This window comes from Melospiza melodia, chromosome 25 (genome assembly GCF_035770615.1).
Source record: "Melospiza melodia melodia isolate bMelMel2 chromosome 25, bMelMel2.pri, whole genome shotgun sequence".
Taxonomy (NCBI): Eukaryota; Metazoa; Chordata; class Aves; order Passeriformes; family Passerellidae; genus Melospiza; species Melospiza melodia.
Window position 1 is genome coordinate 9,468,691 of NC_086218.1, and position 14,573 is coordinate 9,483,263.

Consider the following 14,573-nt stretch of genomic DNA (forward strand, 5'->3'; position numbering starts at 1 on the left):
CTGAAAGTAGAAAATGTTAACGAGTACTCTTAGTACTTTTAGTATTTTTAGTACTTTTAGTTATTGGCTAAAACAATTGTCTGTGAGCTTTAGCAATGTGCTCTTGGCTAGAAAGTTTTTCAAGCGCTCTGTAACAAAGAAATCTTCAGCTGCTACTGGCTGTACACGAGCTTTACCTTCCTATTTTCTCAACCATGTCATGAGGGTGATGCTGCAAATAAAGCTCGAGGAATGTACCCCAGTAGTCCCATCCCATGAAGAAAACACACCTCCCACCCAAGGCCCTGCTCCTCCTGCTGCCCCCGCAGAAGGGATCCCCCAGCCCACGCTGCAGGCAGTGAGGATGATGGCGGTGGTTCTTCAGCCTCACCCCACCCCTCTCAACCATCCTGCTGTGGTTCCAAACAGGCAGGAGCAGCGAGCCAGCCCAGAGGGGCTGGGCTAAAGCCCTTCCCTGCAGGTTTGACCCCTGGGCACTGCTGAACACCGAGGGGTGAGGGTCCTGTGTGGGCCATCACCTTGGGAAGGGGACATTGCCAAAGTGTCAGGAATGGTGTGGCAGCAGGACCTGGGCACTGATGAGGTCACACCTCAGATCCTTGGGGTCAGTTCTGTGCCCCTCATGAGGGCTGGAGCATGTCCAGGGAAGGGGATGGAGCTGAGGAGGGGTCTGGAGCTCCAAGAGGAGCTGGGGGGGTTCATTCTGGAGAAAAGGAGGCTCGGGTAGGACCTTCTGGCTCTGCACAATTCCCTGACAGGGGGGACAGCCAGGTGGGGATCAGGGTTTGCTGCCAGGGAACAGGGAGAGGACAAGAGGAAAAGGCCTCAAGTTGCATCAGGAGAGCTGTGGCATTTCCCAGGAGAGGTTTAGGTTGAATATTAAAGAAAATTTCTTCATGGACAGGACTGTGCAGCCCTGGCATCAGCTGCCTGGGGCAGTGGTGGAGTTGCCATCCCTGGAGGGATTTAGCAAATGTGTAAGGAGCACTTGGGGACGTGATTTAGGGCTGGCCTTGGCAGCGCTGGGGGAACTTGGGTTGGAATTGATGATCTCCGAGGTCTTTTCCAACCTCAAGGATTCCATGACTCCATTCTATGATTCTAAGCACAGGCAGCCAGACCCAGCTGCCGTTGGGGCCAGCACTCCCCAGGAACATGGATAAAAGCACAGGACAGGCTGGTGTGCTCCAGGAACAGGGCTGGGACGGAGCCCAGTGCCACCTTCACACCACACTCCAATAAACCAGCTGTAAAGCCTCTGGGTTTTTCATTTTCCCCAACCTCAGCAGTTCCGTGGCTCTCACACAGGGGCATTGGCCAGGGAGAGCTCTGGCTTTCTCATTCCTGCACTTCAAAGGTGCTGGTAACGTTGCCAAAGGCACAGGGAATACTGTAACTGGTATTTAGGGAAAGCAAACAGGACGGGGAGGTCACTGCGGGCTGCGGCCTGGGTTGGCCACAGCCAGAATAGAGGGGACTCTGTCCACAGGCCACCCTGGAGAGGTGGCACCAGCCTAATTTGTCCATAAGGTTTGGTGGATGGGCACACTGATATCATTTACTCTGCCTTTCCGACAGCGTCTGACATTTGGATTTTTTTTTTTTTTTTTAATTCCCCCCCCCCCCCCCAAATAAAAGTAGGCTGGGGAAAACCAACAGCACATATGGAACGAATCAAGGGCTGGCAGCAGCAGAGGCTCCAGCTGCAGGGATAAACAAGGAGCCACCCGCAGGCCACGGGGGCAGGAGCCCCCGGGGCAGCCCTGGCCCCGGCGAGGAAAACCGAGCGATTTCCGAGCGCGCAGAGGAAACACTGACGGGAACAACGGCGCATTCCGGAGGGAGCGCGTCATGGCTTTACTTGGCGCCCGCCGCACACGCGAAGGTTTCAAGGGGGCCACGTGTGGAAGTGTGCTCCAGGAGACGGCGCTGAGGGAACTTCCAGGGGGATGGGAAGTGCCGGGAGGATGGGGAGCAGCAGGTCCCGGTGCCAGGAGCACACAGAACCCCTCGTGCACTCCCATCTTCTTCTTCCACCCTTGAGGGATGCTGGAAAGGGTGGATGAAGAGTTGACCCCCAGAGTCCCCCAGCAGTCCTCTGGCTGTCACTGCTGGCGCCACAGGTAGGTCTGGATGGAGTGAGCTGGAGCCACAGTCTCAATGAAGCCCATGGCAGGATCCCGGATTCCAAAGGGCACATCCCGGCCAAACCTGAGGAGAAAGAGAAAGGCTGAGCAGGCACGGCTGGGGCTGAGCACCACCCTCATCCCTGCCTGGGCTGACCTGTTGAGGACCACCAGGACTAGGACACCATCAGGGCGCAGGACGGCCACGTGCTCCAGCTGGCACAGGAGGCAGCGGCGGCTGCTGTGCAGCCCCACGCGCCGGGAGCCCTCGGGGATGAACTTGCTGTGGGGAGAGGACCAGCAGAGGGGTTCTGCCCCTGCTCTGGGGCTGGTGGCCGCACCTGAGCCCCCCTGACCCACCTGAAGTGCCCCATGTGGTAGAACATAGGCTGCTTGTAGAAAACATCCTTGCTGCCATCCACGATGACGGGGCTGTCCACAAAGTTCTTGACCCAGTTGGGGCCTCCGTCCAGGTCCAGGGCCAGGTTCCAGTCGGTCCAACCGGACACAAAGTGGTTCATGACCTGGGGGGGCAGGGAAGGGGCTGAGTGGGGGTCCCCCCAGACCTGGGTTGGGGGTGTGAGGGCAGAGTGAGGGCTGTGAGAGGGCGGTGTGAAGGCAGTGTGAGGGCACTGTAAGGGCAGGGTGAGGGCACTTAAAGGGCAGTGTGAGGCCTGTGTGAGAGCAGAGTGAGGGCACTGAGAGAGTGGTGTGAGGGCACTGTGAGGGCACTGTGAGAGCAGAGTGAGGGCACTGTGAGGGCAGAGTGAGGGCACTGTGAGAGTGGTGTGAGGGCACTGTGAGGGCCCTGTGAGGGCTGTGTAAGAGCAGAGTGAGGGCACTGTGAGGGCACTGTAAGGGCCTGTGTGAGGGCACTGTGAGGGCCCTGTAAGGGCTGTGTGAGAGCAGAGTGAGGGCACTGTAAGGGCTGTGTGAGGGCACTGTGAGGGCACTGTAAGGGCAGAGTGAGGGCACTGTGAGAGTGGTGTGAGGGCACTGTAAGGGCTGTGTGAGGGCACTGTGAGGGCACTGTAAGGGCAGGGTGAGGGCACTGTAAGGGCTGTGTGAGGGCTGTGTGAAGGCAGAGTGAGGGCACTGTGAGAGTGGTGTGAGGGCACTGTGAGGGCCGTGTGAGGGCAGAGTGAGGGCCGTGTGAGTGCTGTGTGAGGGCAGTGTGAGGGCTGAGTGAGGCCTGTGTGAGGGCTCTGTAAGGGCTGTGTGAGGGCACTGTGAGGGCTGTGTAAGAGCAGAGTGAGGGCATTGTGAGGGCTGTGTGAGGGCCGTGTGAGAGCATAGTGAGGGTACTTTGAGGGCAGAGTGAGGGCCGTGTGAGGCCTGTGTGAGGGCCATGTGAGGGCCGAGTGAGGCCTGTGTGAGGGCTGTGTGAGGGCTCTGTAAGGGCTGTGTGAGGGCCGTGTGAGGGCTGTGTAAGAGCAGAGTGAGGGCCATGTGAGAGCAGAGTGAGGGCCGTGTGAGAGCAGAGTGAGGGCACTGTGAGGGCAGAGTGAGGGCCATGTGAGGCCTGTGTGAGGGCTCTGTGAGGGCAGTACCGTCAGGATGCTGTAGCTGTAGTGGTCTCCTCTCTCCCAGCAGCCCAGGGACACGGCGAAGCGGAACATGAAGAAGCCAGTGCAGGCCTCAGTGTAGAGGAGGAAATGGTCAGGGAAGAGCTTGTGGGTGGCCTCCAGGCTCCAGGCAGGTGGGACGATGGCATCCAGGTACCAGTGGACGGCCAGGCCAGCCACGTAACGGGCAGCTGTGGCATTTCCCAGCACCTGGGGAGCAAAGGAGATGCCTCACACCCAGGCTACCCATGCCTGAAGCCTACAGGGATGGACTCATGGACTCCATGTGGTCTCTCAGGGCCACCTCTTGTCCCCTCCCGAGGGTGCCACACCCTGCAGCACTGCACCCTAGCATGGCTTTGGCACCTTGCTGGGTGCAGTGCTAAGGGGGTGGGCACAGGTTTGCCCCTCAGTGGGCCCCTTGCCCCCACGTCTGCCTTGTGCTCCCTCCACACGCCCCTGGGGTGGTCCAGCCCTGCAGCCATGGAGGGAAAGGAGGAACACACTGCCTGGCTTGAGGCTGGGACAGGAGCACATTTTACTTTCTTTCCTCCTTGTTTAAAGCAATATCCCCAAACAGCATCATGGGTGGAAACCAAACCAGCCAAAACTCTGCCCAGAAAAGGTGCTGGTGCCCAGCAGCACCGGCAGGATCCGGGGATCCAGGGTGTGGGTGCCACCTCCTGTCCTCACTCCCGCCGGGCACAGGCGGAGGCGGCCGCTCCGGCAGACCCGGTTTGCTCCCACTCTCTCTAGGGCTGGGAGAGGCCACGGCTCCATCTCCCGAAGAGCCTGGGGCTGGGCAGCGAGGCGGAGGGGAAGGAAGGGGAGCTGCTCTTCACCACTTTGGCCCAGTGCGGCAGGTGGATGCGCTGGTCGTCGAGCATCAGGAGGCGTGTGTGATGGGAACTGCGGGCCAGCGCGGGGCCCAGGTCCTGCGCGATGAAATCCCGCTGCTGAGCGGCCGTGAAGGCGATGGTGGGGGCCTGGGGGGGCGTGAAGAGCCCCGCCAGCGGCTCGTTCTGGGCCGTCACCGCCCAGAAAGTCACGTTGCGTTTTGCATATTCATCCAGGAACCTGGAGAAGGAAGGGGCAGAATGAGGTGTGCTGCCCCCTCACCGCACCCCACTCCCCGGTCCTCCCGCTCTCCATCCCAGCCTGGTTCCACAGATGGTACTTGATGAAGCTGGTGTGGAGAAGCGGGGGCAGAATCAGATGTGTTGTCCCACCGACCCCACCCCACTCCCCGATCCTCCCGCTGTCCGTCCCAGCCTGGTTCCACAGACGGTACTTGATGAAGTAGTTGGCCCAGGTCTTGTGGTACTTGTCCCCGGCCTTCCCCTTCAGAGTCCCCTTCCCACGGACGTCCCCGTTGCTCTTCATCCAGGCTGGGGCGGTCCAGGGGCTGGCAAACAGCAGCAGCGGCCGCTTGCTCATGGCCAAAGCTCGGCGCAGGAGGGGAATCTGTGGGATGGGGCAGAGGGACAGGGTCAGCTCCAGCTGCAGCTCCCCAAAACCACAGAGCCCAAAGCATGGGAGAACTCAAGGGACCTCAGCAGGGACTCGCAGCTGGCAAGCACCACCCCCCCGGCACAGCGCCCTGGCTCCTCACCCTGCCAGTGCCAGGTGGGATGAGCCAGGACGTGCCCCGGAGGAGGTGCCAGCTCCCACAGGCTGTCCCCATGCACCCTGCCACGGTGTGCAGGGACAGCAGCACCTGGTCCTGGGGGTCCCAGCACACGCAGGAGCTCCGGCGCGAGAGGGGACAAGGCGCTGATGGCAGCGGCTTCAGCCTCCCACCTTCATCTCCACGTCCTCGTCCGCCAGCCTGAAGTGCTTCAGCTCGTAGTCCTTGGGGACATCATCGTAGCTGTAGGGGCGCACGGAGAAGTCGCTGCACGCCATGGGCACCCGGATGAGGTTGTACTCGATCCCTGAGGAGCAGGAAAAGCGTCAAGAGGCACCGGAGCGGGTGACGATGTCCCTGCAGCGGGGACAGGCACAGCCACCTCTGGTGACCCCAGGATCTGCTCCCACCGCCGTGCCCTCACTGCTCACCGCTCTCGGAGAAGTAGGAGCGCAGCAGGTTGTCCTGGGCCGGCTGGGACAGCTTCAGGATGTTCATGGCAGCAGCATCCGAGAGGGACCCTCCGAAGCCCTTCACGTGCTGGTACAGCGTGGAGATGTTGAGCGTCAGCAGCAGCCCTGCGGGGAGAGCCCGGCTCGGTCCCTGCTGCCCGGGGACCCGCGGTGGCACCAGCACCCACCAGCGGCCCTACCTCGGGTGCTCATTCTGCTCTGGAATTTCCCCTCGCTCCGCTCCAGCCGCTTCCCGGCCTTGCTGCTCTCGTATTTGACGTAGGAGCCGGGGGCTGGCACGACCAGGGGGTCCAGCGTGTCGCAGTAGGTGGCATCGCAGACACAGACCGGCGAGCCGTGCCCAAAATCCTTGGGCATGCAGGGCCGGGCACCTGCGAGGCACGGGAGGGTGCGGGTGGCTGCCAGCTCAGGGACGTGTCCCCGTCTGCTCCGGGGAGATGTCACTGTCCCCGCGCTTGGCATCCCGGGCACCTCCTGGGCACCCAGCCCCGCGCTGCCCCAGGGTGCCCAAGCCCCGCTGCCACCCCCGCCATGTCCCCGCGCTCACCTGCCACCTGAGACACCGGCAGCAGCAGCAGGAACAGCCAGCCCAGGATGCCGAGAGCCCGCATGGCCCCTCCGCGTTCCCCGAGCTCTGGAAGGTCCCGGGGAGCAGCACCTGCGGCGGGGACACCCTCAGGCACGGCAGGGGGATGGAGGGATCAGCCCCATCTCCCCAACCCCACGGAGCTCCTGTCACACCCTGCATTCCCCCCCAAACCCCCTGATGTGGCTCGGGGAGCGTCCATCCCTGCCCGGAGCCCGCCCGCCTTCACCCCGGCTGCTCCCGACCTGCGCTGCCGCCAGCCCTCCTCCTCCTCCTCAGCAGCTGCAGCCTCCCCACCTGGCCTTTACAGGGAGCTGCTCGGAGACCTCCCTCCGCAGCACACCCTCTCCCACCCCCACAGCTCCTCCTTGCTCCGCTCCCGGCCCGTACCTGCCCTCGGGCGAGGACCGCCGATCACCGGCTCGCCGGGTCCCCTTCGCCCTCCGCCGCCACGGCGAGGAGGGACAGGGACATGGTGCTGGCAGCTGGGCCTCAGGGAAAGGTCCAGCCAGCACAGGGAAGGGTCACAGAGACCCCACTGAAGGAAGAATTGATTATTTTGTCAGGCAGGTCTGGATCATCACCCTGAGAGCCCAGCAGAGCCAAGGGCAGGTTGATGACATGGCTGTCTGTCCTGCTGGGCACCTCCAACAGGACATCCACGTATCCCTGCCTGCCACCCTGCTGTCCCCACTGTCCCCCAGGAGCCACAGGGCCGTGCAGGAGCGTCCAGGACACCCAGGTAAGGTCAGTGAAGGTGGCTGCACAGCTCAGGGCAGCACAGGGGCACAGCAGGGGTGGCCACATGGGAGCTGGGGCTGTTGTCATTGCCTGCCCAAGCCCTTGGCATCACTCTCCCCAACTCAGCATGTGCTGGGGAAGATGAAAGCAGTGACAGCAGTGGCACAGTGACAGCAAGCAGCCCCTGGGTTGGGGTTTATCTAACTGTCAACAGCAGTTAGACCCTCAAAGGGGACCCTGCTGTCCCAACACCAGGAGCAGAGCCCAGCTCTGGTGCTCCTGTAGCACTCCCTGCTCCTCCAGGAGTCACCCTCCAGCCCAGCATGCCAAGGCTGAACTGGGCCAGCTCACCTGGGCACACAGATCCTGCCTGGTGCCACCACCCAGAATGTTCCCCCTCACTGTGGGGACATCCTCAGCATCCCCACACAGGCTTGGTGTGGGAATGGAGAGTGGCCACAGCTCCCAGGCACAGCTCCCAGCCTGGAGCATCAATCAGCTCAGGGCTGCCCTGCACAGGGTTAAACTGCTCCGTTAGCTTCCCCTCCATGGGTGGAGCAGCACTTTGTGAGTAATTTTCTCCATTTCTGGCATATCAGATACAGCTCTGGGGCAAATCAATTCATCAAATTTCCTCCTAGCACCAGCATTGCCCTGCCATGGGCCCTGCCACAGTTCCACCCCTCTGCTGGGAGCTGAGCCATGAGACACCTGGAGGCTCTGGGGCAGGGGCAGATGGGGCCAGGCAGCCCCTGGTGACATCTCACGGGGCAAGCAGGTGCCCCAGGAGGGAGCTCCCGTCCCTGTCCCGCTGCACTGTGGCTCTCCCACCTCCCAAGTGTGATTAAGGTGTGACCAGACTGCTACACCCAGGCTAATGAGCCCCAATTTTGGGGAGGGATTAATAGCTCCTGAGGCAATCAGCCACCTTGGAGCTCACTTCCAGCCATCCAGGGTGCCCCTGCTCACCCCTTCCCATTCCAAGCTCCAGTTCTTCCTGCCCCCCATCACCCACAGCCCCCCAGCTGGCTCAGGTCCCACAGCTCCTGGAAGCAAAACACTGCGGAGGCTGCTGAGGCTCATCCTTATCGACAGCAGCTGATAAGAGCGCCCTGCTGAGCAGGAAAAGTGAGACCCAGGGGCCGGGCAACGCCTCGCATGGAGCTGCTGGCACAGCAGATGCCAGGCAGCCCCACCAAGCCCCCAAAGCTGCTTCTTGTGGCCCATCTCCAAATAGGGGGAGCTCCTGGGGGTCGCAGGGGCCTTGTGACATGGTGTGAGCACCCTTTGCAGTGCTCAGATGGGCTTGTTCAAGGAGGTGGGACCAAAGGAGCCACCAGAGGAGCCAGAGGGTGAATTTTGTCCTCAGAAGAGTCAGAGGGTGAATTTTGTCCCTAAGCCAGGCCAGTGTGGATGGGGACACAGGGACACGGAGCTGGGCTGAGTCACCTTTCAGGGGATCACGACTTGGTTGATATTTATGCCAAAGAGCCTCAGCGTGGCATCACAGCAAGTCCTTCCCAACAGCGAGACCCCAGCCCAGAGCACGTGGGGACAATCCCCAGGGTAACCACTGGTCTGTGGGACCCCAGCATCCCCCAACCACCGCGAACCCCACACGAGGCAAGGCTTTGCACAAGAATTAATGAGCAGAGCCAAGCCCAGCGACGTCGGAGGATTCGCCCCCGCTGCGTTTATCCCGGAGCCAGTCGGTCCTTGAGCACCGAGCCGAGCGCAGGGACCGGGACACGTGCACCGGGGTGATTCAGCATCCGGCCACAGCCGTGAGCAGCGGGGCAGGTAAGCGAGGAACAGGTGGGGGAGCGGCCCTGCACCCCTGGGAGAGGGATGCTGGCAGCGGGGCCATGGGGATGGGGCTCGCTGCGTGATCCTGGAGAAACATTTCCCTCTTGTGGACAAACACCAACAGCCTCGGGGCAGGAGCACGCTGCTCTCACACAGGACTCTGGCGACAGCTCCCGGAGGTCCCACGAGCAGCATGGCTGTGGCTCCGTGGCGTGCCAGTGTCCCAGGGTGACACTGTCACTCAGCGGCCACGCCTGGGCCGCGCTCAGCCCACGCAGTATCGCGGCTGTCAGTCCTGACAGCACCCCTGGGCACATCCCACCCGCACGGAACCCCGCCGCCCTGAAATTATGACCTCCCTGCCCTAATCTCCTGCTCTCACACCCTGCCAGCTCCCTCCCTCCTTCCTGGGTGCGCCCACACTCTGCACCCACTCCCGCTCCTGCCCCCGCTTGCTCCAGGCACCCCAGATCTGTGGTGGGTGCTGAGCATCGGGTGCACCCCCAGTTTCCTCACCATGGTGGGGACCCCTCGGATCAGTCCCTATAGGGAACAGCAGGCTCCAGGCAGGGCTGGACAGCCTCCCTGTCCCAGAAAAGCCCAAGGAGCAGCTGGCACTGCCCTGAGCTCAGCCAGAGCTGGCTGGGACCCTGAGGCCTGGGTGCACCCCCAGTTTCCTCACCATGGTGGGGACCCCTCGGATCAGTCCCCATGGGGAACAGCAGGCTCCAGGCAGGGCTGCTGCAGCCTGGGCAGCCTCCCTGTCCCAGAAAATCACCAGGAGCAGCTGGGGCTCGGTCTCCCTGTCTCGAAAAAGCCCCAGGAACAGCTGGCACTGCCCTGACCTCAGCCAGAGCTGCCTGGGACCCTGAGACCCTGGGCACACCCCCAATTTCCTCACCACGGTGGGGACCCCTCGGATCAGTCCCCATGGGGAACAGCAGGCTCCAGGCAGGGCTGCTGCAGCCTGGGCAGCCTCTCTATGCCAGAAAAGCCCCAGGAGCAGCTGGGGCTCAGCCAGAGGTGCCTGGGACCCTGAGCCCCCCATGCTGCCGTGCTCCTGGAGCTGGCCCTGCCTCCAGCCCCGGCCTCAGGACCTTGCTGTGGGGGAGATGTGACCCACAGAGCCCCTGGCCTGACCTCAGGCTGCAGGTGGCTCCAGAGTGGCAGGGAAAGCACAGAAAGCTGAGGCTTGCCTGCAATCCCTGCTCAGCCCTTCCATGGAGGGTGGGTGTCCAAGTGCTTTGTGCCTGCTCCTGATGCAGCACCCAGAGCATTCAGGGTGACTCCCGAGCCACCTGCTAGCTCCTCAAACCTGTCCCCAACAGCAGCAGGAGCACAGCTGGGCTTTGCTCAGCCCCAGCCAGGCAGTGCATGCTCAGAGCTGGGACAGAGGCATGCCTGGAGCATCTCAGCAGGGTTTGAGGTGGGCAGAAGGGCAGGGAGAGGGGCTGGGCAGGGATAGGGGGTGCCCACGACGCTCCAGCTGCTCTGTGCTGCTCGCCAGGCTCCAGCAGGCTCCACGCCGGGGCGGCACCCAGCCACAGTGCCCAGGAGCGGGGGAGGGACCCGGAGCTTTCCCTTCCAGCCGCATACATCAAGGCAGCATCCGTGTTTAATGTCGGAACAGCAGAACACAGCGCTCACGGCCTGTGGGGTCTCCACCCTGAGGGGCACCGTGCCCCCGGCCCTCCTGCACACGCTCAGCGTCGCCGGCCTGGCCCATCCTGGCTCTGTCACAGCCCTGGGGACGCTGCCCCGGCCCGAGCCCGCGGGCAGCTGGGGCTGCACGTCCGGCCCCCGGCGCCTCGGCCCCGTCACTGCCGCTGCCACACGTAGGTCTGGATGGAGTTGGCCGGAGCCACGGCCGCCAGGAGGCCCACGGTGTCTGCCAGCCCAAAGGTGATGTCCTGCGGGGACCTGCGGGGTGACAGCAGGGCGGTCACACCTGCACAGGGCCCAGAGGGCTGGGGTCCCATACAGGGCTGGCAGGATGGGGGTCACACACAGGGGTTGCACGACAGGGGTCACATACGGGGCTGGCAGGATGGGGGTCACACACAGGGGTTGCAGGATGGGGGTCTCACACAGGGGTTGCAGGATGGGGGTCTCACACAGGGCTGGCAGGATGGGGGTCACATACGGGGCTGGCAGGATGGGGGTCTCACACGGGGCTGGCAGGACGGAGGTCTCACATAAAGCAGATAGAATGGGGGTCACACACAGGGCTGGCAGGATGGGGGTCTCACACAGGCGTGGCAGGATGGGGGTCACACACAGTGGTGGCAGGATGGGGGTCACACAGGGCTGGCAGGATGGGGGTCACACACAGGGCTGGCAGGATGGGGGTCTCACATAAAGCAGGTAGAATGGGGGTCACACACAGGGGTGGCAGGATGGGGGTCACACACAGGGGTGGGAGGACTGGGGTCCCATACAGGGGTGGCAAGATGGGGGTCCCACACAGGGCTGATGGGACGGGGGTCCCACATGGGGCTGGCAGGACAGGGGTCCCATACAGGGGTGGCAGGACAGAGGTCACACACAGGGGAAGGAGGACCCCTGTCCCAGACAAGGCTGATGGGACAGGGGTCTCACACAAGGGTGGCAGGATGGGGGTCACACACGGGGCTGGCAGGATGGGGGTCTCACATAAAGCAGGCAGAATGGAGGTCACACACACAGGGCTGGCAGGACAGGGCTCCCACACGGGGGTTCCAGGATGGGGGTCTCACATAGGGGTGGCAGGATGGGGGTCCCACATAAAGCAGGCAGAATGGGGGTCCCACACAGGGCTGGCAGGACAGGGGTCCCACATCCAGCTAACAGGACAGGGGCTGGCAGGACTGGGGTCCCCCCCACAGGGCTGACGGGACAGGAGTCACACACAGGGGTAGCAAGACAGGAGTCCCACACGGGGCTGGCAGGACAAGGGTCCCACACAGGGGGGCCAGGCTGCATCACCCACCGGTTCAGAACCACCACGACCACAGCCCCGTCGGGGCGCAGGAAAGCCGTGTACTCCAGCGCTGTCTTCTTGGACTCTCTGGAGGCGACGAGCCCCACGCGCTGGGAGCCCTCAGGGATGAATTTACTGAACAGACAAACGAGGAACAACCTCAGGGAGACCCCAGGAGAGCCAAATTCGCCTTGCTTCTCCCAGGACAAGGCAGCTTAGCACATGTTGTGGGCTCCAACCCACCTGAAGTGCCCCATGTGGTAGAACATGGGCTGTTTGTAGAAGATGCCTTCACTGCTGTCCACGATGACGGGGCTGTCCACATAGTTCTTGACCCAGTTAGGGCCCCCCTCCAGATCCAGGGCCAGGTTCCAGTCAGTCCAGCCGGCCACAAAGTGGTTCAGATTCTGCAACAGCACAGCTCAGATACCTGCCCAGCATCAACAACCCTCCCAGGGCCCAGCACGCAGGGGCCTCACCGTCAGGATGCTGTGGCTGTACTGGTTCCCCCGCTCCCAACAGCCCAGAATCACATCCCTCTCCCAGAAATGGGCCCCGATGCACGCCTCCGTGGCCAGGATAAAGTAGTCAGGGAAGAGCTCATGAGTGGGCAGCACTGTGTCCTGTATGGGGCCAATGAAGTCCAGGTACCAGTGGATGCCGATGCCATGGACATAGCGAGCTGCCTGCTCATCCTCCAGGACCTGGCAGGGAGAAGAGTCAATCCCGTGGTGCACAGAGGCTCCACAGACAGAGCACTCAAGTCCCCCACAAGGACAGGGGCTCTTCCCAGGGTCACCACACTCACCACTCTGGCCCAGTGCGGGAGGTGGAGCCGGTTGTCGTCCAGGATGATGAGCTGGACGTGGCGGTGGGAGCTGTTGGCCAGTGCTGGGCCCAGGTCCCGAGCAATGAAGTCCCTCTGCTGCTCAGCTGTGAAACCCAGGCACTGGAAGGGGTAGTTGTTGATCAGCCCGGCCGTGGGCTCGTTCTCTGCTGTCACTGCCCAGAATGTCACATTGTGCTTGGCGTATTCATCCAGGAACCTGGCATGGAGGAAGGGGTGAGCCATGAGGAGTGCTCAGCGCCACCACGGAGAGACCCCCAGGTATCTCCCAGCAGCTCCTCACCGTACAAAGTAGTTGGCCCAGGTCTTGTGGTACTTGTCCCCTGCCTGCCCCTTCAGTGTCCCCTTCCCCACGTAGGACTCGCTGGTCTTCAGCCATGTGGGGGAGGTCCAGGGGCTGGCGTACAGCGACAGCGGCCGCTTGCTCATGGCCGAGGCTCGGTGAAGGAGGGGGATCTGCAGGAGGAGGTGGAGGGGCCAGCTCAGCTCGGCCCCTGTGACCCTCCATCCCCTCCCTGCTCCCTCCCACCGCTCGCCTTCAGCTTGGTGTCCTCGTCCCGCAGGGCAAAATGGGTGAGCTCGTAGTCGTAGGGGACGTCGTCGTAGGTGTAGGCATGGAGGGAGAAGTCACAGCTGGCCATGGGGAGCCGGATGAGGTTGTACTCCAGCCCTGCCAGCACAGCGGGACACGAGGTGTCTGTGATGCCCACGCTCCCTGCCACCATCCCACCTGTGTCCCCCACGTCCTACCCTCCTCGGAGAAGTAGGAGCGCAGCAGGTGATCCTGGGCTCTCTCCGGCAGGGATAAGATGTTGATGGCGGCCGCGTCGGTGATGGAGCCACCAAAACCCTTCACCCTCTGGAAGCGCTGCGTCGTGTCCAGCCTGAGGAGGACATCTGCAGGGAGGGGAGCCCAGCATGACGGCGGGTTGCTGCAGGGTCCATCCCATCCCTGCCGTCCGCGGCAGTACCTGGGGCGCAGAGTTTGTGCAGGAACTTCCCCTCGCTCCGCTCCAGCCGCTTGCCAGCCTTGCTGCTCTCGTATTTGACATAGTAGCCGTGGGCTGGCAGGACCAGGGGGTCCAGCGTGTCGCAGTAGGTGGCATTGCAGACGCAGACCATGGCATCACGGCCGAAGTACTTGGGGCTGCAGGGCCGGGCGCCTGGGGGGCACGGAGGGTGGTGGGGGCAGCCTCAGGGACGTGTCCCTGCCCCGGGGGTGACACCGCTGCCCCCGTGCTCCACATCCCGGCACCTCCCGAGCACCGAGCACCGCACTGCCCACGGATCCCCGGACACCTCCCGGGCATCCCCGGCCACGGACTCCAAAGGTATTCCCAGCTCCTCCCGTCCCATTCCGGGCCGCCGCGGCACCCCCATCTCCGGACCCACCGCGTACCCGCGGGTTCCCCTCGCTCACCTGCGGCCCGGTGCACGGCCAGCAGCACCGGCAGCAGCCGCCAGCACAGGGCACCGACCGCCCCCATGGCCCCGCCGCTCCCGGCGCGCTCGGAGCCGGCCCGGCTGCACCGGCTCCGCCGCCGGCCTTGCCTTTAAGGGCGCCCGGGCAGCTCGTCCCGCCCACACCCGGTGCAGGAGCGGCACCGACTCTGGGCGGGCCTGGCCCCGGCCCTTCCCCCGCCAACCGGGAGAACCGCGTGGGAACGGGGTCGCTTCCCCCCGGTCCCTCCCCGAGAAGAGCAGCCAGTCCCGGTCCTGGTGCCGGTTGCGGTCCCGGTCCAGGTGCCGGTTGCGGTCCCGGTTTCAGTCCCCGCTGCCTCCCCAGGCCCCGACGGCACCGGTCGCTCCGTCCCGCGGAGCCGCTACCGGGAAACCGGGAGCC

General features: G+C 63.4%; 2 protein-coding genes across 3 annotated transcripts; both read right to left on the reverse strand.

The window, feature by feature from the left end:
* Positions 1-1,833: 1,833 nt before the first annotated feature.
* On the reverse strand, positions 1,834-6,639 carry LOC134429134 (lysosomal acid glucosylceramidase-like). 2 transcript variants are annotated; one of them, XM_063176237.1, is made up of 11 exons: positions 6,623-6,639; positions 6,339-6,449; positions 5,971-6,162; positions 5,750-5,896; positions 5,492-5,625; positions 4,983-5,155; positions 4,534-4,768; positions 3,677-3,901; positions 2,487-2,650; positions 2,284-2,409; positions 1,834-2,211 (listed from the first exon to the last, which is right to left on the reverse strand). In XM_063176237.1, the coding sequence occupies exons 2-11, from the start codon at positions 6,400-6,402 to the stop codon at positions 2,106-2,108; spliced, it is 1,566 nt and encodes a 521-aa protein (XP_063032307.1). In that variant the 5' UTR covers positions 6,403-6,449; positions 6,623-6,639; the 3' UTR covers positions 1,834-2,105. The 2 variants fall into 2 exon arrangements, with proteins under 2 accessions (XP_063032307.1, XP_063032308.1); XM_063176238.1 differs by lacking the exon at positions 2,284-2,409.
* Positions 6,640-10,521: 3,882 nt separating this feature from the next.
* Positions 10,522-13,926, reverse strand: LOC134429250 (lysosomal acid glucosylceramidase-like). The gene is made up of 9 exons (XM_063176372.1): positions 13,702-13,926; positions 13,481-13,627; positions 13,267-13,400; positions 13,014-13,186; positions 12,692-12,929; positions 12,363-12,587; positions 12,127-12,290; positions 11,893-12,018; positions 10,522-10,844 (listed from the first exon to the last, which is right to left on the reverse strand). The coding sequence occupies exons 1-9, from the start codon at positions 13,850-13,852 to the stop codon at positions 10,742-10,744; spliced, it is 1,461 nt and encodes a 486-aa protein (XP_063032442.1). The 5' UTR covers positions 13,853-13,926; the 3' UTR covers positions 10,522-10,741.
* Between the last annotated feature and the right edge of the window lie 647 nt (positions 13,927-14,573).